At 41.5% G+C, this 22,350-nt stretch overlaps 1 protein-coding gene across 1 annotated transcript; it reads right to left on the bottom strand.

Annotated features, from left to right (window-relative positions):
* Positions 1 to 19,129: 19,129 nt before the first annotated feature.
* Positions 19,130 to 21,728, bottom strand: LOC123942280 (olfactory receptor 2B11-like). The gene is made up of 3 exons (XM_046006129.1): positions 20,815 to 21,728; positions 19,575 to 19,625; positions 19,130 to 19,244 (listed from the first exon to the last, which is right to left on the bottom strand). Exons 1-3 carry the CDS (start codon positions 21,726 to 21,728, stop codon positions 19,130 to 19,132), a joined length of 1,080 nt encoding a protein of 359 aa, XP_045862085.1.
* Positions 21,729 to 22,350: the final 622 nt, after the last annotated feature.

A 22,350-nucleotide genomic window follows, 5' to 3' on the forward strand; every position in this document is an offset into this window, starting at 1 on the left:
AATGCTCTTATTTCTTTATTAATTTTCTGCTTCGATGATCTGTCTATTTCTGAGAGAGGCGTATTAAGATCTCCTACTAGGGGCGCCTGGGTGGCTCAGCGGGTTAAAAGCCTCTGCCTTTGGCTCAGGTCATGATCCCAGGGTCCTGGGATCGAGCCCCGCATCGGGCTCTCTGCTTGGCTGGGAGCCTGCTTCCTCCTCTCTCTCTGCCTGCCTGCCTCTCTGCCTACTTGCCTACTTGTAATCTCTTCCTGTCAAATAAATAAATCTTTAAAAAAAAAAAAAAAAAAAAAAAAAAAAAAAAAAAAAGATCTCCTACTATTATTGTATTCATATCAATATGACTCTTTATCTTGATTAATAGTTTTCTTATGTAATTGGGTGCTCCCATATTGGGGGCATAGATATTCAAAATTGTTAGATCGTCTTGGCGGATAGTACCTTTAAGAATTAGGTAATGTCCTTCTGTATCTCTGACTACAGTCTTTAGTTTAAAATCTAATTTATCTGATATGAGAATCGCTACTCCGGCCTTCTTTTGAGGCCCATTGGCATGAAAGATGCTTCTCCATCCCTTCACTTTCAGTCTGGATGTATCCTTAGGTTCAAAATGGGTCTCTTGGGGCGCCTAGGTGGCTCAGTGGATTAAGCCGCTGCCTTCGGCTCGGGTCATGATCTCAGGGTTCTGGGATCGAGTCCCGCATCGGGCTCTCTGCTCTGCAGGGAGCCTGCTTCCTCCTCTCTCTCTGCCTGCCTCTCTGCCTACTTGTGATCTCTCTGTCAAATAAATAAATAAAATCTTTAAAAAAAAAATGGGTCTCTTGTAGACAACATATGGATGGGTCCTGTCGTTTTATCCAATCTGCAACGCTGTGTCGTTTTATGGGCGCATTTAGGCCATTCACATTGAGAGTGATTATTGAGAGATACGTTTTTATTGACATCGTGTTTCCTTTGAAGTCTTTCTGTCTGTAGATTGTTTCTATATTTCTGTTCAATGATATTCTTAGGATTTTTTCTCTTTTATAGGATCCCCCTTAATATTTCCTGCAGTGTCGGCTTGGTGGTTGCATAGTCTTTTAAGCCTTGCCGGTCTTGGAAACTCTTTATCTCTCCATCCATTTTAAATGTCAGTCTTGCTGGATAGAGTATTCTTGGTTGCATGTTCTTGACAAAGTTCTTTATTAAGTACATAGTCTTATATTCTCTGTTTCATAAGCGATTACCTCAGCATATTTGTACACAGATGAGACATGTCTCAAGTGCATGATGTGCTAGTCATTATATAGATAATGCAGCTGCAGAGCAAACCATTAGATTCGCTTTCGGAATGGCATGGGTCGGAATGACATGGGAGAACAATCTCAAGGCAAACAACAAATAATCTCAAGGCAAACAACAGAGCTTCTACAAGCCAGGGGGTTAGTCACCAGTTTTCTCCGACCGAGGAACAGGGAGCCTTTGCTACCACCTGCTCAACTCGCTCTAGGAGGACCGCTCACAGCACGCTATAACCCTGCAATTCCAGTGCTGGGTATTTACCCCAAAGATACAGATGTAGTGAAAAGAAGGGCCATCTGTACCCCAATGTTTATTGCAGCAATGGCTATGGTCGCCAAGCTGTGGAAAGAACCAAGATGCCCTTCAACGGATGAATGGATAAGGAAGATGTGGTCCATATACACAATGGAGTATTATGCCTCCATCAGAAAGGATGAACACCCACCTTTTTTAGCAACATGGACGGGACTGGAAGAGCTTATGCTGAGCGAAGTAAGTGAAGCAGAGAGAGTCAATTATCATATGGTTTCACTTATTTGTGGAGCATAACAAATAACATGGAGGACATGGGGAGATGGAGAGGAGAGGGAGTTGAGGGAAACTGGAAGGGGAGATGAACCATGAGAGACTATGGACTCTGAAAAACAACCTGAGGGTTTTGAAGGGGCGGGGGGGGTGGGAGGTTGAGGAACCAGGTGGTGGGTAATAGGGAGGGCATGTACTGCATGGAGCACTGGGTATGATGCCAAAACAATGAACACTGTTATGCTGTAAATAAACAAATAAAAAAAAATTTAAAAAAAGAAGGGCATGAATTTCATGGAGCACTGTGTATAATACACAAACAAAAAATCATGGAACACTACATCAAAAACGAATGATGCACTGTATAGTGAATAACATGACATAACAAATGATTTAAAGAAAGCAAATACCATATCATTTCACTTATATAGAGAATCTAAAAAATAAAGCAAATGAATAAAGAAACAGACCTGTTAATACAGAGAATCAGACCTGTTAATGCAGAGTACAAACTGACAGTTGCTGGAGTTGGGGCAAAGTTGGTAAAGGGGTTGGGAGATTTAGCCTTCCAGTTATGGAATGGATAAGTCACAGGAATAAAAGGTACAACACAGTATGGTGATAGATGGTAGCCGTACTTGTGGTATATGGTATATAGAATAGTAGATGGTAGAGAGTTGTCTGATCACTATGCTGTACACCTGAAATGAATGTAATATTATGTCAACTATATGAATAAATGAAATATAAATAAAAATAAAATAAGAAAATAATAAAAAAGGATAGAAAAGGGGAGTCAAGATGGCGGGGTAGTAGGAGGAGGCACCATTTCAACCTGTACCCTAAAGTGAGCTGATTACCTACCAAAGAACTCCGACCACCCATGAAATCAGCCTGAGATCAGAATTATACACGTCTGGATCTCTACAGGAGCAGAAGACGCCAGTGGCAGGTAAAGCAGACTGGGAGTGTTGGACTGATATTGGAAGATAAACAAAAGGGGGAGGGAGCCACCAGAGGTGAAGGATTGGGAAGTAATACCCCAACACGAGAGTGTTCTGCGTCTGGGGACCAGCTTTAATTTGCAGTGTGGTTGAAAACACTCAAAAAACAAAGAGCAAAGGATCACGAGGGGAAATAGTAGGAACTGGGCAGTTAGGGTCAGGGACCTAAGTCCCCGGACCCAGGACAGCCTCCCCTGGTGCTGAGCCAGAGAGAGTGCAGCTGAGAAATCAGATCTCCATCCCTGAGCTGCCGGTGCGCCTGAACGCCAGTGCGCCTGAGAACGAGTGGGGTCTGGCGCCCGTGAGGGGCTGGGAGCCTGGCCAGATGGCAATCCTGAGACACGCGTGTCCCACACCCTCCCTTGAGATAGGTGCTCATAGGCGCTAGCCTGGAGCTCTGGCATCCGGAAAAACCAGACATTCCCAGCCCGGGACAGCGGGAAAATCTCAGTGTGCGATCTCTGCTTGGAATCTCTCTGGTGGTCTCGAGCTGCCTAGACAGCCACCGCTGCCCTGGTTTGGGGTACAAGGAGGAGCTCCTGCATCCCCAGGGACAGTGACTCAGAACCGACTCTGCCAGCAGCTTTTGAAAAAATTCTGAGGCTTCTCTCTGAGAGGAGGTCAGAGTGCAGTTTGCTCTCCTCTAAACCTCCAAAAACCATCAAAAGCTGTCAAGGCGAGAGAAAGCAAATGAAAGAACATAAAAACCCCCAGAGAACAAAAGGATGAAAAAAACAGTTTCCTCAGAGCTCACCCCCTTGAGGGAAGCGGGAGGACCTAACTCAGGGAACATCATTGTCTGAAAACCCACGTGGCAGGCCCCTCCCCCAGAAAACCAACCAGGAAGGAAGAAAAAAAAAAAAAAGACTACAAGAGAACAACCACCACTACTTCATAAATACAACTTTTATTTTTAACTCTTTACCAATATTCTGGTTCTTTTTTTATACATACAGATAATTTTTTAACCTATTTACCACCACGCTGAGATGTCCAGTACATCAAATTCTTTAATTACCTTCTAATCTGAACTTTTTGATACATACACCCGTGTTTTTCTTTTGCTTTTCTATTTTTTTAATTCTTTTTTAATTTTAACTTAGTTTAGTCTAGTTTATTCTTTTTTAATTTTTATTTTCTACTATACATATAGAGTTAAACTTCAAGGTAACCCCCTTTCCCAAATCAATGCTACCCCTATAGGCAAACCAGATTCTAATCCCCCTGTAACTTAGGAAAGTTGAGTCCCTTAACAAAAACATCAAGATACCTTCAGGAAGAATCAAAATAACCTTCCTCACCCACACTGAGAATCTATATCCACTCTCCCAATTTTTCCTTCTGTCAGTGTTTCTGTGAATTTGTGTTTGTCCTCATAATATATAAATCTTATACTTGAGGTTCTTTCTGATGAGGTTCTTCCCTTTTTATTTTGCTTATATATACATATTTTTTTCTCTTGTCATATACTTTTTTTTCCATTTTATTTATTTTTTCAGCGTAACAGTATTCATTCTTTTTGCACAACACCCAGTGCTCCATGCAAAACGTGCCCTCCCCATTACCCACCACCTGTTCCCCCAACCTCCCACCCCTGACCCTTCAAAACCCTCAGGTTGTTTTTCAGAGTCCATAGTCTCTTATGGTTCGCCTCCCCTCCCCAATGTCCATAGCCCGCTCCCCCTCTCCCAATCCCACCTCCCCCCAGCAACCCCCAGTTTTTTGTGAGATTAAGAGTCATTTATGGTTTGTCTCCCTCCCAATCCCATCTTGTTTCATTTATTCTTCTCCTATCCCCCTACCCCCCCATGTTGCTTCTCCATGTCCTCATATCAGGGAGATCATATGATAGTTGTCTTTCTCCGAAAAGTTGGTGGCATCACAATTCTGGACTTCAAGCTCTATTACAAAGCTGTCATCATCAAGACAGCATGGTACTGGCACAAAAACAGACACATAGATCAGTGGAACAGAATAGAGAGCCCAGAAATCGACCCTCAACTCTATGGTCAACTAATCTTCGACAAAGCAGGAAAGAATGTCCAATGGAAAAAAGACAGCCTCTTCAACCTCAGCCGTAGCAACATCTTCCTAGGAACAATGGCAAAGGCAAGGGAAGCAAGGGCAAAAATGAACTATTGGGATTTCATCAAGGTCTCTTGTCATATACTTTTATCAGTCTTTTTGTTTCTCTGTTTTTGTTTGTATACTTCACAAATCTTCCCTTGTGGCCCATTTGGGCTGAGCCTTCTCTTTTATCTTCCCTTTTTTTCCTCTCTCTCTCTCTCTCTTTTTTTCCTTTTGTCTTTCCCCCTTTTTTTTTCTTCTTCTCTATTTCTTTTCCTTTTCTTTTTTCTCTCATTTGGGTGGGGAATCCTGATTGCACAGAAGCTTTCCAGGGTGCACATTGACTGCACCACAATCGATAAGTCCAGCTGCATCTGTTCAGTCATCTCTTACCAAAATGACTAGGAGGAGGAATACCCAACAGAAGAAAAATACAGAGGATGGGCCTTCTGCAACAGAGCTAATGGCTATCGACATAGACAATATGTCAGAAAAGGAATTCAGACTAACAATTATCCAGGCAATAGCTAGGTTGGAGAAAGCCATGGATGACCAAACAGAACTGATTAGGGCAGAACTGAAAGCCACCAGGGATGATGTTCACAATGTTAGGGCAGAACTGAAAGCCACCAGGGATGATGTCCAAAATGCTCTCAATGAGTTCCAATCCAATCTAAATTCTCTAAAAGCTAGGGTAACTGAGACAGAAGATAGAATTAGTGATCTGGAGGACAAACAGATAGAGAGAAAGGATCAGGAGGAAGCCTGGAACAAACAGCTCAGAAGCCACGAAAACAGAATCAGGGAAATAAACGATGCCATGAAACGTTCCAGCGTCAGAATTATTGGAATCTCTGAAGGGGAGGAAAAAGAAAGAAGTCTAGAAGATAGAGTAGAAGAAGTTGTCTATGAAAATTTTCCCAATCTCACGAATGGAAACAACGTTCATGTACTAGAGGCAGAAAGATTGTCTCCCAAGATTTTAGATTCTCAAAAGTCCTCATGACACCTTATAGTTACAATGAGGAATTATGTTTCAAGAGAGACCCTCTTAAAAGCAGCTAGGACAAAGAAGCTCCTTACATACAGAGGAAAGCCCATTAGAATAACGTCAGACCTGTCCACAGAGACCTGGCAAGCCAGGAAGGGCTGGCAAATATATTCAGAGTACTAAATGAGAAGAACATGCAACCAAGAATACTCTATCCAGCAAAACTGACATTTAAAATGGATGGAGAGATAAAGAGTTTCCAAGACCGGCAAGGCTTAAAAGACTATGCAACCACCAAGCCTACACTGCAGGAAATATTAAGGGGGGTCCTATAAAAGAGAAAAAATCCTAAGAATATCATTGAACAGAAATATAGAAACTATCTACATACAGAAAGACTTCAAAGGCAACACGATGTCAATAAAAACCTATCTCTCAATAATCACTCTCAATGTGAATGGCCTAAATGCGCCCATAAAACGACACAGGGTTGCAGGTTGGATAAAATGACAGGACCCATCCATATGTTGTCTACAAGAGACCCATTTTGAACCTAAGGATACACCCAGACTGAAAGTGAAGGGATGGAGAAATATCTTTCATGCCAATGGGCCTCAAAAGAAGGCCGGGGTTGCGATTCTCATATCAGATAAATTATATTTTAAACTTTCAAAAGATAAAGTTTATTTTCCCTTTTGTTTCCTTTGCCTTTGGAGACATGTCTGGAAGGAAGTTGTTGTGGCCAATGTCGAAGAGGTTACTGCCTATGTTCTCCTCTGGATTTTGATATATTCTTCTTCATGTTGAGGTCTTTTATCCATTTCGAATTTGTCTTTGTGTATGGTGTAAGAGAATGGTCAAGTTTCATTCTTCTACACATAGCTGTCCAATTTTCCCGGCACCATTTATTGAAGAGACTGTCTTTTTTCCACTGTATATTTTTTCCTGCTTTATCGAAGACTATTTGACCATAGAGTTGTGGGTCCATATCTGGACTCTCTACTCTGTTCCACTGGTCTATGTGTCTGTTTTTTGACAGGACCATGCTGTCTTGGTGATCACAGCTTTGTAGTAAAGCTTGAAATCCATGCAACATGATTCCCCGGTTTTGTTTTCTTTTTCAGCATTTCCTGAAAATTCCTAGTAATTTGGGGTCTTTTCTGGTTTCATACAAATTTTAGGATTATTTGTTTCAGCACTTTGAAAAATGCTGGTGGAATTTTGATTGGGATGATATTGAAAGTATGGATTATTCTGGGCAGTATAGAAGTTTTAAGAATGTTTATTCTTCTGATGAGCATGGAATGGTCTTGTATCTTTTTGTGTCTTCTTCAATTTCTTTCATGAGTGATCTGTAGTTCCTTGAGTACATATACTTTACCTCTTTGGTCAGGTTTTTTCCAAGGTATCTTATGGTTCCTGGTGCTACAGTAAATGGAATAGATTCTCTAATTTCCCTTTCTATACTTTCATTGTTAGTGTATAAGAAAGCAACTGATTTCTGTGCATTGATTTTGTATCCTGCCACGTTACTGAATTGCTGTATGAGTTCTAGTAGTTTAGGGGTGGAGTATTTTGGGATTTCCATATAAAATATCATGTCATCTGCGAAGAGAGTGAATTTTCCTCCTTCTTTGCCAATTTGATACCTTTTATTTCTTTTTGTTCTCTGATTGCTGTTGCTAGGACTTCAAGTACCATGTTGAACAAGAGTGGTGAGAATGGGCATCCTTGTCGTGCTCCTGATCTCAAAGGGAAGGCTGTCAGCTTTTCCCCTTTGAGAATGATATTCACTGTGGGTTTTTCATAGATTTTATGAAGTTAAGGAATGTTCCCTCTATCCCTATACTTTGAAGCATTTTAATCAGGAACGGATGCTGGATTTTGTCAAATGCTTTTGCTGCATCAATTGAGAGGACCATGTGGTTCTTCTATCTTCTCTTATTTATTTGTTATATCACACTGATTGATTTGTGAATGTTAAACCACGCATGCATCCCAGGGGTAAATCTGGTTCATGGTCATGGTGTTGGTCATGGTGTATAATCTTTAATGTACTGTTGGATCCTATTAGCTAGGCTCTTATTGAGAATCTTAAAATTCATATTCTTCAGGGTATTGGTCTGAAATTCCCCTTTTTTGGGGATCACGGTAATGCTGGCTTCATAGACAGAGTCTGAAAGTTTTCCTTCCGTTTCTTTTTATTGACACAGCTTTGAGAAAATAGATATTATTTCAACTTTGAATTTGTTGGAATTCCCCAGGGAATCTGTCAGGTCCTGGGCTCTTGTTTTTTTGGAGAATTTTGATCACTGCTTCAATATCATTACTAGATATTGGTCTATTTAGGTTGTCAGTTTCTTCCTGTTTCAGTCTTGGAAGTTTATAGGTTTCCAGGAATCCATCCGTTTCTTCTAGGTTGCTTAACTTATTGGCATATAACTCTTGATAATAATTTCTGATGATTGTTTCAGTTTTCTTGGTGTTAGTTGGGATCTCTCCCTTTTCATATAATTTTATTAATTTGAGCCTTCCCTCTTTCCTTTTGGATTAGTTTGGCCAATGATTTATCAATCTTAGTGATTCTTTCAAAGAACCACCTTCTAGTTTTGTTGATGTGTTTTACTGTACCTCTATTTCTATCTCATCGATCTCTGTTCTACTCTTGATTATTTCCCTTCTTGTGTGTGGAGTTGGCTGAATTTGTTGTTGATTCTCCAGTTCTTTAAGGTGTAAAGACACCTGGTGTATTCTGGAGTTTTCAGTTTTTTTGAGAGAGGCTTGGATGGCTATGTATTTCCCCCTTAGGACCGCCTTTGCCATATCCCGTAGGTTTTGGACCGAAGTGTCTCCATTCTCATTGCTTTCCATGAATTGTTTAAGTTCTTCTTTGATTTCCTGGTTGATACAAACATTCTTGAGCAGGGTGCTCTTTAGCTTCCAAGTGTTTGAATTCCTTCTGAACTTTTCCTTGTGATTGAGTTCCAGTTTCAAAGCATTGTGGTCTGAGAATATGCAGGGAATAATCTCAGACTTTTGGTATCGGTTGAGTCCTGATTTGTGAACCATTATGTGGTATATTCTGGAGAAGGTTACATGTACACTTGAGAAGAATGAGTATTTTGCTGTTTTAGGGTCGAATGTTCTGTATATATCTATGAGGTCCTTCTGGTCCAATGTGTCATTCAAAGCTCTTGTTTATTTATTGATTTTCTGTTTGGATGATCTGTCTATTCCTGAGAGTGGTGTATTAAGATCCCCTACCATTAATGTATTCATATCAGTGTGACTCTTTCTCTTGATTAACAGATGTCTTATGTAGTTTGGCGCTCCCGTATTGGGGGCATAAATATTTACAATTGTTAGATCTTCTTAGTGGATAGACCCCTTAAGAATGATGTAGCACGCTTCTATATCTCTGACTACAGCCTTTAGTTTAAAATCTAATTTATCTGATATGAGAATCGCTACCCCAGCTTTCTTTTGAGGCCCATTGGCATGAAAGATGCTTCGCCATTGCTTAACTTTCAGTCTGGATGTATCTTTAAGTTCCAAATATGTCTCTTGTAGATAGCATAAGGATGGACCCTGTCATTTTTTTTCCATTTTATTTATTTTTTCAGCGTAACAGTATTCATTCTTTTTGCACAACACCCAGTGCTCCATGCAAAACGTGCCCTCCCTATTACCCACCACCTGTTCCCCCAACATCCCACCCCTGACCCTTCAAAACCCTCAGGTTGTTTTTCAGAGTCCATAGTCTCTTATGGTTCGCCTCCCCTTCCAAATTTTTTTTTAATAAACATATAATTTATTTTTATCCCCAGGGGTACAGGTCTGTGAATCGCCAGGTTTACACACTTCACAGCACTCACAATAGCACATACCCTCCCCAATGTCCATAGCCCCCTCCCCCTCTCCCAATCCCACCTCCCCCCAGCAACCCCCAGTTTGTTTTGTGAGATTAAGAGTCATTTATGGTTTGTCTCCCTCCCAATCCCATCTTGTTTCATTTATTCTTCTCCTATCCCCCTAACCCCCCATGTTGCTTCTCCATGTCCTCATATCAGGGAGATCATATGATAGTTGTCTTTCTCCGATTGACTTATTTCACTAAGCATGATACGCTCTAGTTCCATCCATGTCATCCCAAATGGCAAGATTTCATTTCTTTTGATGGCTGCATAGTATTCCATTGTGTATATATACCACCTCTTCTTTATCCATTCATCTGTTGATGGACATCTAGGTTCTTTCCATAGTTTGGCTATTGTAGACATTGCTGCTATAAACATTCGGGTGCCCCTTCGGATCACTGCGTTTGTATCTTTAGGGTAAATACCCAGTAGTGCAATTGCTGGGTCATAGGGTAGTTCTATGTTCAACATTTTGAGGAACCTCCATGCTGTTTTCCAGAGTGGTTGCACCAGCTTCCATTCCCACCAACAGTGTAGGAGGGTTGCCATTTCTCCGCATCCTCGCCAGCATCTGTCATTTCCTGACTTGTTAATTTTAGCCATTCTGACTGGTGTGAGGTGATATCTCATTGTGGTTTTGATTTGTATTTCCCTGATGCCGAGTGACATGGAGCACTTTTTCATGTGTCTGTTGGCCATCTGGATGTCTTCTTTGCAGAAATGTCTGTTCATGTCCTCTGCCCATTTCTTGATTGGATTGTTTGTTCTTTGGGTGTTGAGTTTGCTAAGTTCCTTATAGATTTTGGATACTAGCCCTTTATCTGATGTCGTTTGCAAATATCTTCTCCCATTCTGTCAGTTGTCTTTTGGTTTTGTTAACTGTTTCCTTTGCTGTGCAAAAGCTTTTGATCTTGATGAAATCCCAATAGTTCATTTTTGCCCTTGCTTCCCTTGCCTTTGCCGTTGTTCCTAGGAAGATGTTGCTATGGCTGAGGTCGAAGAGGTTGCTGCCTGCATTCTCCTCAAGGATTTTGATGGATTCCTTTCTCACATTGAGGTCCTTCATCCATTTGGAGTCTATTTTTGTGTGTGGTGTAAGGAAGTGGTCGAATTTCATTTTTCTGCATGTGGCTGTCCAATTTTCCCAGCACCGTTTATTGAAGAGGCTGTCGTTTTTCCATTGGACATTCTTTCCTGCTTTGTCGAAGATGAGTTGGCCATAGAATTGAGGGTCAATTTCTGGGCTCTCTATTCTGTTCCACTGATCTATGTGTCTGTTTTTGTGCCAGTACCATGCTGTCTTGATGATGACAGCTTTGTAATAGAGCTTGAAGTCCGGAATTGTGATGCCACCAACTTTGGCTTTCTTTTTCAATATTCCTTTGGCTATTCGAGGTCTTTTCTGGTTCCATATAAATTGTAGGATTATTAGTTCCATTTTTTGAAAAAAATGGATGGTATTTTGGTAGAGATTGCATTAAATGTGTGGATTGCTTTAGGTAGCATGGACATTTTCACAATATTTATTCTTCCAATCCAGGAGCATGGAACATTTTTCCATTTCTTTGTGTCTTCCTCAATTTCTTTCATGAGTACTTTATAATTTTCTGTGTATAGATTCTTAGCCTCTTTGGTTAGGTTTATTCCTAGGTATCTTATAGTTTTGGGTACAATTGTAATGGGATTAACTCCTTAATTTCTCTTTCTTCTGTCTTGTTGTTGGTGTACAGAAATGCAACTGATTTCTGTGCATTGATTTTATATCCTGACACTTTACTGAATTCCTGTACAAGTTCTAGCAGTTTTGGAGTGGAGTCTTTTGGGTTTTCCACATATAGTATCATATCATCTGGGAAGAGTGATTGTTTGACTCTTTCTTTACCAATTTGGATGCCTTTAATTTCTTTTTGTTGTCTGATTGCTGAGGCTAGGACTTCTAGTACTATGTTGAATAGCAGTGGTGATAATGGACATCCCTGCCGTGTTCCTGACCTTAGCGGAAAAGCTTTCAGTTTTTCTCCATTGAGAATGATATTTGCGGTGGGTTTTTCATAGATGGCTTTGATCATATTGAGGTATGTGCCCTCTATCCCTACACTTTGAAGAGTTTTGATCAGGAAGAGATGCTGTACTTTGTCAAATGCTTTTTCAGCATCTATGGAGAGTATCATATGGTTCTTGTTCTTTCTTTTATTAATGTGTTCTATCACATTGATTGATTTGCAGATGTTGAACTAACCCTGCAGCCCTGGAATAAATCCCACTTGATCGTGGTGAATAATCCTTTTAATGTACTGTTGAATCCTATTGGCTAGTATTTTGGTGAGAATTTTTGCGTCTGTGTTCATCAAGGATATTGGTCTGTAGTTCTCTATTTTGGTGGGATCCTTGTCTGGTTATGGGATCAAGGTGATGCTGGCCTCATAAAATGAGTTTGGAAGTTTTCCTTCCGTTTCTATTTTTTGGAACAATTTCAGGAGAATAGGAATTAGTTCTTCTTTAAATGTTTGGTAGAATTCCCCTTGGAAGCCATCTGGCCCTGGGCTTTTCTTTGTCTGGAGATTGTTGATGACTGTTTCAATCTCCTTACTGGTTATGGGCCTGTTCAGGTTTTCTATTTCTTCCTGGTTCAGTTGTGGTAGTTTATATGTCTCTAGGAATGCATCCATTTCTTCCAGATTGTCCAATTTGTTGGCGTAGAGTTGCTCATAGTATGTTCTTATAATTGTCTGTATTTCTTTGGTGTTAGTTGTGATCTCTCCTCTTTCATTCATGGTTTTATTGATTTGGGTCCTTTCTCTTTTCTTTTTGATGAGTCTGGCCAGGGGTTTTTCAATCTTATTGATTCTTTCAAAGAACCAGCTCCTAGTTTCATTGATTTTTTCTATTGTTTTGTTTTTGTTTCTATTTCATTGATTTCTGATCTGATCTTTATGATTTCTCTTCTCCTGCTGGGTTAAGGTTTTCTTTCTTGTTCTTTCTCCAGCTCCTTTACGTGTAGGTTTAGGTTGGGTACTTGAGACCTTTCTTGTTTCTTGAGAAAGGCTTGTACCGCTCTATATTTTCCTCTCAGGACTGCCTTTGCTGTGTCCCACAGATTTTGAACTGTTGTGTTTTCATTATCATTTGTTTCCATGAATTTTTTCAATTCTTCTTTAATTTCCTGGTTAACCCATTCATTCTTTAGAAGGATGCTGTTTAGTCTCCATGTATTTGGGTTCTTTCCAGCTTTCCTCTTGTGATTGAGTTCTAGCTTCAGAGCATTGTAGTCTGAAAATATGCAGGGAATGATCCTAATCTTTTGATACCTGTTGAGACCTGATTTGTGACCCAGGATGTGATCTATTCTGGAGAAGGTTCCGTGTGCACTAGAGAAGAATGTGTATTCTGTTGCTTTGGGATGAAATGTTCTGAATATATCTGTGATGTCCATCTGGTCCAGTGTGTCATTTAAGACCTATATTTCCTTGTTGATCTTTTGCTTGGATGATCTGTCCATTTCAGTGAAGGGAGTGTTCAAGTCCCCTACTATTATTGTATTATTATTGATGTGTTTCTTTGATTTTGTTATTAATTGGTTGATATAGTTGGCTGCTCCCACGTTAGGGGCATAGATATTTAAAATTGTTAGATCTTCTTGTTGGACAGACCCTTTGAGTAGGATATAGTGTCCTTCCTCATCTCTTATTATAGTCTTTGGCTAAAATCTAATTGATCTGATATAAGGATTGCCACCCCAGCTTTCTTCTGATGCCCATTAGCATGGTAAATTGTTTTCCACCCCCTCACTTTAAATCTGGAGGTGTCTTCGCGTCTAAAATGAGTTTCTTGTAGGCAACATACTGATGGGTTTTGTTTTTTTATCCATTCTGATACCCTGTGTCTTTTGATTGGGGCATTTAGCCCATTAACATTCAGGGTAACTATTGAGAGATATGAATTTAGTGCCATTATTAGTCTGTAAGGTGACTGTTACTGTATATTGTGTCTGTACCTTTCTGATCTACTACTTTTAGGCTCTCTCTTTGCTTAGAGGACCCCTTTCAAGATTTCCTGTAGAGCTGGTTTGGTGTTTGCAAATTCTTTCAGTTTTTGTTTGTCCTGGAAGCTTTTGATCTCTCCTTCTATTTTCAATGATAGCCTAGCTGGATAGAGTATTCTTGGCTGCATGTTTTTCTCGTTGAGTGCTCTGAATATATCATGCCAGCTCTTCCTGGCCTGCCAGGTCTCTGTGGATAAGTCTGCCGCCAATCTAATATTTTTACCATTGTATGTTACAGATTTCTTTTCTTGGGCTGCCTTCAGGATTTTCTCTTTGTCACTAAGACTTGTAAATTTTACTATTAGGTGATGGGGTGTGGACCTATTCTTGTTGACTTTGAGGGGGGTTCTCTGCATCTCCTGGATTTTGATGCTTGTTCCCTTTGCCATATTAGGGAAATTCTCTCCAATAATTCTCTCCAATAGACCTTCTGCTCCCCTCTCTCTTTCTTCTTCTTCTGGAATCCCAATTATTCTAATGTTGTTTCGTCTTATGGTGTCACTTATCTCTCGAATTCTCCCCTCATGGTCCAGTAGCTGTTTGTCCCTCTATTGCTCGGCTTCTTTATTCTCTGTCATTTGGTCTTCTATATCACTAATTCTTTCTTCTGCCTCATTTATCCTAGCAGTGAGAGCCTCCATTTTTGATTTCACCTCATTAATAGCTTTTTTTATTTCAACTTGGTTAGATTTTAATTCTTTAATTTCTCCAGAAAAGGCTTTAATATCTCCAGAGAGGGTTTCTCTAATATCTTCCATGCCTTTTTAGAGCCTGGCTAGAATGTTCAGAATCGTCATTCTGAACTCTTGATCTGACATATTACCAATGTCTGTGTTGATTAAGTCCCTAGCCTTCAGTACTGTCTCTTCTTCTTTTGTTTGTGGTGATTTTTTCCGCCTTGTCATTTTGTCCAGATAAGAGGATATGAAGGAGCAAATAAAATACTAAAGGGGTGGCAAAGACCCCAGAAAAATGCGCTGTAAACAAATGAGAAGAGACCCCAAATTGTGGGGGGAAGAAAGGGGATAAAAAGAGGTTCAGAAAAAAAAAGAAAAAAATTTAAAAAATAAAACAAAGAAAAAATGTAAAAAAGAAAGAAAAATATATATATTTAGATAAACTAGTCAAAAAAACGTTAAAAAAGAAAAGGGTAAAAGTTTTTAAAAAATTTAGCAGAAGAAGAAAAAAGAAAAAAGAAAAAAAAATGAAAAAAGAAAAAAAAATTGAAGTAGCCGCAAGACTAAAGAATCATGGGGAAAAAGCAATGAGTTCCGTGCTTTGCTTTCTCCTCCTCTGGAATTGCACTGCTGTCTTAGGAATTGAACCTACTTTCCTTGATAGATGAACTTCATCCTGGCTGGATATTTTGTTGATCTTCTGGGGGAGGGGCCTGTTGTAGTGACTCTCAAGTGTCTTTGCCCGAGGCGGGATTGCACCGCCCTTACCGGGGGCCGGACTAAGTAATCGGCTCGGGTTCGCTTTTGGGAGCTTCTGTTCCCTGAACGCTTTCCGTAGAGTTCCGGAGCACGGGAATGAAAATGGTGGTCTCCTAGTCTCCGGCCCGGAGGAGCCGAGAGCCTGGGGCCCCACTCCTCAGTGTGCCCCCGGAGGACAGCACCCAATCACTCCCGTATCCCCAGCCTGTAGCTGCGCTCCAAGCCCCCCCAGCCCGCGACCAGTTCAAGGTAACCCCGAGCTGAGAGTTCAGTCCTCGGCTCTGTCTCTGCAGCCGGCTTCTCCGTTCTAATACCTGCGAGCTCTGCGACACTCCAACACCCCCGATCCTTCTGTGACCCTGCGGGACCTGGGGCCACACTGACCCCGCGTGGGCTTCACCCTGGTTTAGCCTCTGGAGCAATGCCCCTCAGTGGAACAGACTTTTAAAAGTCCTGATTTTGTGCTCCGTTCCTCCGCCACTTGCTGGGAGCCGGCCTCTCCCCCCGCGGTCTATCTTCCCGTCGTTTTAGATTCACTTCTCCGCCAGTCCTACCTTTCAGAAAGTGGTTGATTTTCTGTTCTAGAGTTGCTGTTCTTCTTCTCTTCGCTCTCTTGTTGGATTTGTATGTGTTTGCAATGTTTAGATAAGCTATCGAGCTGATCTCCTGCTACCTGATATAGTCTCAGCCTGCTACTTCTCCGCCATCTTGACTCCCCGGACCCTGTCATTTTATCCAGTCTACAACCCTGTGTCATTTTATGGGAGCATTTAGGCCATTCATGCTGAGAGTGCTTATTGGGAGATACATTTTTATTGACATCATGTTACCTGTGAAGTCTTTGTTGTTTTTTTAAATTTTTTATATATATTTTTATAAACATATAATGTATTATTAGCCCCAGGGTTACAGGTCTGTGAATCGCCAGGTTTACACACTTCACAGCACCCACCATAGCACATAACCTCCCCAGTGTCCATAACCCCACCACCCTATTCCTACCCCTCTCCCCCCAGCCACCCTCAGTTTGTTTTGTGACATTAAGAATCTCTTGTGGTTTGTCTCCCTCCTGATCCCATCTTGTTTCATTTATTCCTTCCCTCTCCCCCCAGCCACCCTCAGTTTGTTTTGTGACATTAAGAATCTCTTGTGGTTTGTCTCCCTCCTGATCCCATCTTGTTTCATTTATTCCTTCCCTAACCCCCAACCCCCACCCCACTTTGCCTCTCAACTTCCTCATATCAGGGAGATCATATGATAGTTGCCTTTCTCCTATTGACTTATTTTGCTAATCATAATACCCTAGTTCCATCCACATCATAGCTAATGGCAAGATTTCATTTCTTTTGATGGCTGCATAGTGAAGTCTTTGTTTCTATAGATTGTCTCCATAAATTTCTGTTCAACGATATTCTTGGGTTTTTTTCCTCTTTATAGAGCCCCCCTTAATATTTCTTGTAGTGCTGGCTTGGTGGCCACATGCACTCTTTATCTCTCCATCCATTTTGAAACTCAGCCTTGCTGCATAAAGTATTGTTGGCTGCATGTTCTTGTCATTTAGTGCCCTGAATATGTCTTGCCAGCCCTTTCTGGCTTGCCAGATTTATGTGGACAGGTCTGACCTTATTCTGATGGACCTTCCTCTGTAGGTAAAGAATATTTTCCCCCTAGCTGCCCTTAAAACCTCTCGTCTAAGACTATGATTCATGAATTTCAGATTTAAGCATCTGGAGGTTTTTCTAGATTTGTTGATCTTGGAGGGTGTTCTTTCTGCTTCTAGGACATGAACACTTGTTCCATCCCCCAGATTTGGAGAAATTTTCTTTCTTTTTTTATTGTTTATTCATTTATTTTTATTTCCTTCCAGTGTTCCAGAATTCATTGTTCATGCATCACACAAATTTTCCTATTTTTTTATTAATTTCTATTCAGCATAACAGAATTCATTGTTTATGCACCACACCCAGTGCTCCATGCCTTACATGCCCTGCATAATACCCACCACCTGGCTCCCACAACTTCCCACCTCCCCGCCCCACCAAAACACTCAGATTGTTTTTCAGAATCCATAGTCTCTCATGGTTCATCTCCCCTTCCAATTTCCCTCATCTCCCTTCTCCTCTGCATCTCCCAGTGTCCTCCATGTTATTCCTTATGCTCCACAGGTAAGTGAAACCATATGATACTTGACTCTCTCTGCTTGACTTATTTCACTCAGCATAATCTCTTCCAGTCCCATCCATGTTGATACAAAAGTTGGGTATTCATCCTGTCTGATGGAGGCATAATACTCCATAGTGTATATGGACCACATTTTCCTTATCCATTCGTCCATTGAAGGGCATCTAAGTTCTTTCCACAGTTTGGCGACCGTGGCCATTGCTGCTATGAACATTGGGGTACAGATGGCCCTTCTTTTCACTACATCTTTGTCTTTGGGGTAAATACCCAGTAGTGCAAATTCAGGGTCATAGGGAAGCTCTATTTTTAATTTCTTATGGAATCTCCACACAGTTTTCCAAAGTGGCTGCACCAACTTGCGTTCCCACCAACAGTGTAAGAGGGTTCCCCTTTCTCCACATCGTCTCCAACACACGTTGTTTCCTGTCTTGCTAATTTTGGCCATTCTAACTGGTGTAAGGTGGTATCTCAATGTGGTTTTAATTCGAATCTCCCTGATGGTAGTGATGATGAACATCACACCAATTTTCATCCAGAATTTGTTCAACTAAGTCTTCTAGTCTTCTCTCTTTCTCTGCCCACTTAGGCATCCCAATGGTTCTGATGTTGGAATGTTTCATGGTGTCATATATTTTCCTAATTTTGTTTTCATGGCTTCTAAGCTGTTTGTTCCAGGCCTCCTCCTGATGCTTCTTTTCTATCAGTTTTTCTTCTAGATCAATAATTCAATCTTCTGCCTTGGCTACCCTAACTGTTAGAGTATTTAGATTAGATTGGATCTCATTGATAGCATTTTTAACTTTTGTCAGGCCAGCTCTCACTTCTACCCTTAGAGATTCTATGTTGTCACAAAGGGTTTTTCCAACCTAGACATTGTCTGGATAATTGTTACCCTGAATTCTCTTTCTGACATACTGTTTATGTCTATATCCAATAGTTCTGATGGAGAAGGCTGTCTATGAATTTTTCCGCTGTTGGGTGTTCCTCCTCCTAATCATTTTAGTGAGAGGTCGTTGATGGGATGTTTAGCTGAAAAATCAACCATAATCCAGCCACCCAGGAGCTTAATATATTGTTTTCCCCTGATATTGGGGTTTTACAGTTTTATGGGGACCCTGTGGTGTTTGTCCTCTTGTTCTTTTGGCTTGTCTTCTGGGAGAAGGGCCTGCTGCATTGTTTTCCCGTCAGTCTTGCTTGGGTTGAGTCCCGCTGCCCACTATCAAGGGACTGGGCTCTATGGAAACCAGTTTTTGAGGCTTTTGTTCTCTGGAGGTTTTTATTCTTTGGTGGCTTTTTGCGGCTTTTCAGAGGGTCAGAGCAAGGAAAGAATCTGTCTGCACCCAAACCTCCGCCTCAGAGAGAAGTGTCAGACTGTTCCCCTCTGGCTGATCCAGAACACACAGACTCCCCATCTGCAAACTCCACTGAACAGGGCAACCTCCCACAGGCGGTGTGCACCCGCAGCCCCTATCCCAGTGGTCACCCAAGGCCTCTGCTTGTCTCTGTATCCCCATGCCACTGAAACCATGAGTGATACTGGTCCAGAGGGCCTGCCTCTGGTAGCTGCCTTTGTTGGGACTGCTGTCTGGGGTGCAGGCCCATGCTGGGTGTGGTCAGACCCCAGTGGCCAGTTGCAGAAGGCTGCGGTCCTAGAGACCGCCATCTGGTGCCTACACCAGGCTCTCTTAGGTGTGGGGGGTGGGGTGCAAGAAGTGGAAATCCACGGGCCCATGGGCCACTGGCTTCAGGTCCCGAAGGACTCTCTGACACAGGTGGTTGCCTGTGGTGACCATCCTGGGACTGTGGGCTTAGGCCCATGCCCATGACCGCCCAATTCCACCAGTTGCCCCTTAAGATCTTTTGCTCTTTTTGAGTGCTTTAACCAGACTCCAAGTTAATGCTGGTCCCCAGGGACTGGGCACTTTTGAATTGGGGTATTACTTTCCAGTGGGTCACTTCTGGTGGCTCTCTCCCCCTTTGTTTATCCTCTGATATCAGTCTGAGCATTCCTACTCTGCTTTACCTCTCCACTGATGTCTTCTGCCTCTGTAGAGATCCAAAAGTGTATAATCTTACATCTCAGGCTGATTTCATGGGTGTTCAGAGTGTTCTGATAAATATTTAGCTCACTTGAGGGGACCAGTTGAAACAGGCTCTCCTAATTCTCTGCCATCTTTCCCCTCCCCATTTTTTTCATTTTTTAAAAGATTTTTTAAAATGTTTTATTAGTCTCCATACAGTACATCACTAGTTTTTGATGTAGTGTTCCGTGATTCATTTTTCTGCATGTAACACCCAGTGCCCTGTACAATACATGCCTCCTTAATATTCATCACCAGCCTAACACATTCCCCCACCACCCTCCCCTCCAAAACCCTCAGTTTGTTTTCCAGATTCCATAGACTCTCATGGTTCTTCTCCCCCTCTGATTCCTCCCCCACTTCGTTTTCCCTTACTTCTCCTAATGTTCTCCATAACTATTCCTTATATTCCACAAATAAGTGAAACCATATGTTAATCATCTTTCTCTGCTTCACTTATTTCATTCAGCATAAGCTCCTCCAGTCCCATTCTTCTTAATGCAAAAGCTCAGTATTCATCCTTTCTGATGACTGAGTAGTATTCCATTGTATATATGGACCACATGTTCTTTATCCACTCATCTGTTGAAGGGCATCGAAGCTCCTTCCACAGTTTGGCTATTGTTGACATTGCGGCGATGAACCCTGGGGTGCATATGCCCCTTCTTTTCACTACATCTGTATCTTTGTGGTAAATACCTAGTAGTGCAATTGCTGGGTCATAGGGTAGTTCTATTCTTAAAATCTTGAGGAATCTCCATACTGTTTTCCAGAGTGGCTGTACCAGTTCGCATTCTCACCAATAGTGTAAGAGGGTTCCCCTTTCTCCACAACCTCCCCAACATCTGTTTTTTCCAGTTTTGTTAATTTTTGCCATTCTAACTTGTTTAAGTAGTCAAGCTCTCCCTCTTCACAGATGACATGATACTTGTGTTATTTTTATAAAAGTATACATAAAATGAGAGGGTTCCTTTTGTTTGACTGGTGATGAATGAGTGAGTCAGTGAGCTACTTTACAGATTCCTATAGCAGAATCTCTCAATGGACTTAGAGGACTTAATGACAGGGATTCACTCTCATGTAACTTACAAGTGGGGATTAAGGTTCACATTGCAAAATGAGGGCCAATAAATCATAGATCAGATAATGACTGAAAAATTCTAACCATTTTGGAAGAGGGTTACCTCCAGAGATATATATAAAGCAAGGGCTCTTTGGAGACTTACATGGAGAGTATAGAGTATAAAATAGCTGTGTTTTATTCTCTTCTCTGATGGTTCAATGAGAGGAGAAGCCTCCTTACTGCCCCTTTCATGTCCTTGTTCCTCAAAGTATAAATAAAAGGGTTAAGCATAGGAGTCACCACACTGTAGAACAGGGCCATGAGTTTGTCCTTGTCCTGGGATTTAGTACCAGAAGGTTGCACATACATGCATATTACTGGCCCATAGAAGAGAGAGACCACAAAAACATGAGAGCCACAGGTGTTGAAGGCCTTCTTGTTTCCTGTTGACGACCGAATTCTGAGTACTGTAGCTACAATGAACCCATAGGAGAGAAGGATAAGAGACAAGGGAACCAGGGTAAAGATAGTCCCTACAAGAGAGAGCATAGTTACATTGAAAGTGGTATCGACACAGGACATCTGGATCATCACTGGAATCTCACACAGGAAGTCATCCACCTTGTTGTTACCACAAAGTGGCAGCTGGATAGTGAGGGATGACTGAAGCAAGGAGTTAACCAAACCACTTATCCATGCGACAGCCACCAGGGAGACACAGAATCGCCGATCCATGATAGCCTGGTACCTCAAGGGCTTGCAGATGGCCATGTACCGATCCACGGACATGACCGCCAAGAGGATGCATTCTGTGGCCCCCAGGAAGTGAAACATATAGAATTGGGCCACACACCCTCCATAACTGATGGACTTATCTGGTCCCCAGAGATTCCACAGCAGTTGAGGGATGGTGGTTGTGGTAAAACACAGGTCCAGGAAGGAGAGGTTGGAAAGGAAAAAGTACATAGGGCTGTCAAGATGAGGGTCTACCTTGGACACCACAATAATCGAGATGTTTCCAACCAGTGTGCAGATGTAAGCCGCAAACACCATTATGAAGAGTGGCATTTCCAACCAGGGATGGTCAGAGAAACCCAAGAGGATGAAGACCTTTGGAGTACTTGCATTGCCCAGACTCATGACCATCATTCTTCTTGTTGGTGGATTCAAGTCAAAGAGAGGACTTTTACTTCAGTATTGTATTTTCCTGATTGTCCATTTATTCATTTAAGTACAGTAAATCATGCAGGGAGTTCCTTTGTGGTGTCACTCCAGTGAAGTGATCTAATACTTATACACATGAAAAAGTAGGAGCCTAAATGTCAAACATGATTATTTTGAAGCACATCTAAAAGAAAAGCCAACAAATCTCTATAGTTTGCCTAGGAGATGCAATAGAACAAATGTTTATAGAAAAATGATTAGGGAAGGGAAAAGTCAGAATTGCTCTTGTGTCAGAGAATAGCATAAAGCAAAGGAGTGTTTTCCAGCAACCACCCATGCTGATTTACCACATGGCCACTCTGCTTGAATTCACGACTTGGTTTAGGTAAGTTCAGGACTTTCTGAGCTCCAGACAGATCAGTCTGAATGCATAGAAACAAGACATAGTACTGTTTCTTGGGTCTATGGCTCAAATCCTAAAGTGACTTTTGTAGTATAAAACTTTTGTCATAATGGGAAACATAAGCTGAAAGGAAATGATTCCTTTCCACGTGTTCAGTACTTGAAGAACAAATCAAACGCTAAATCCTGGTGATAT

Source organism: Meles meles, chromosome 5 (assembly GCF_922984935.1).
Source record: "Meles meles chromosome 5, mMelMel3.1 paternal haplotype, whole genome shotgun sequence".
Classification (NCBI taxonomy): Eukaryota; Metazoa; Chordata; class Mammalia; order Carnivora; family Mustelidae; genus Meles; species Meles meles.

Excerpts from the sequence above, each read along its gene's own strand:
- LOC123942280 (XM_046006129.1), bottom strand. The coding sequence starts at position 21,728 with ATGAGTCTGGGCAATGCAAGTACTCCAAAGGTCTTCATCCTCTTGGGT. Across the intron at positions 19,626-20,814 it reads GGGGCAGTAAGGAGGCTTCT|GGGGAAAGATGGCAGAGAAT; the intron begins CCTCTCATTGAA and ends AAAAAATGGGGA. Across the intron at positions 19,245-19,574 it reads GTTTCAACTGGTCCCCTCAA|TCCCAGGATGGTCACCACAG; the intron begins GTGAGCTAAATA and ends CTAAGCCCACAG.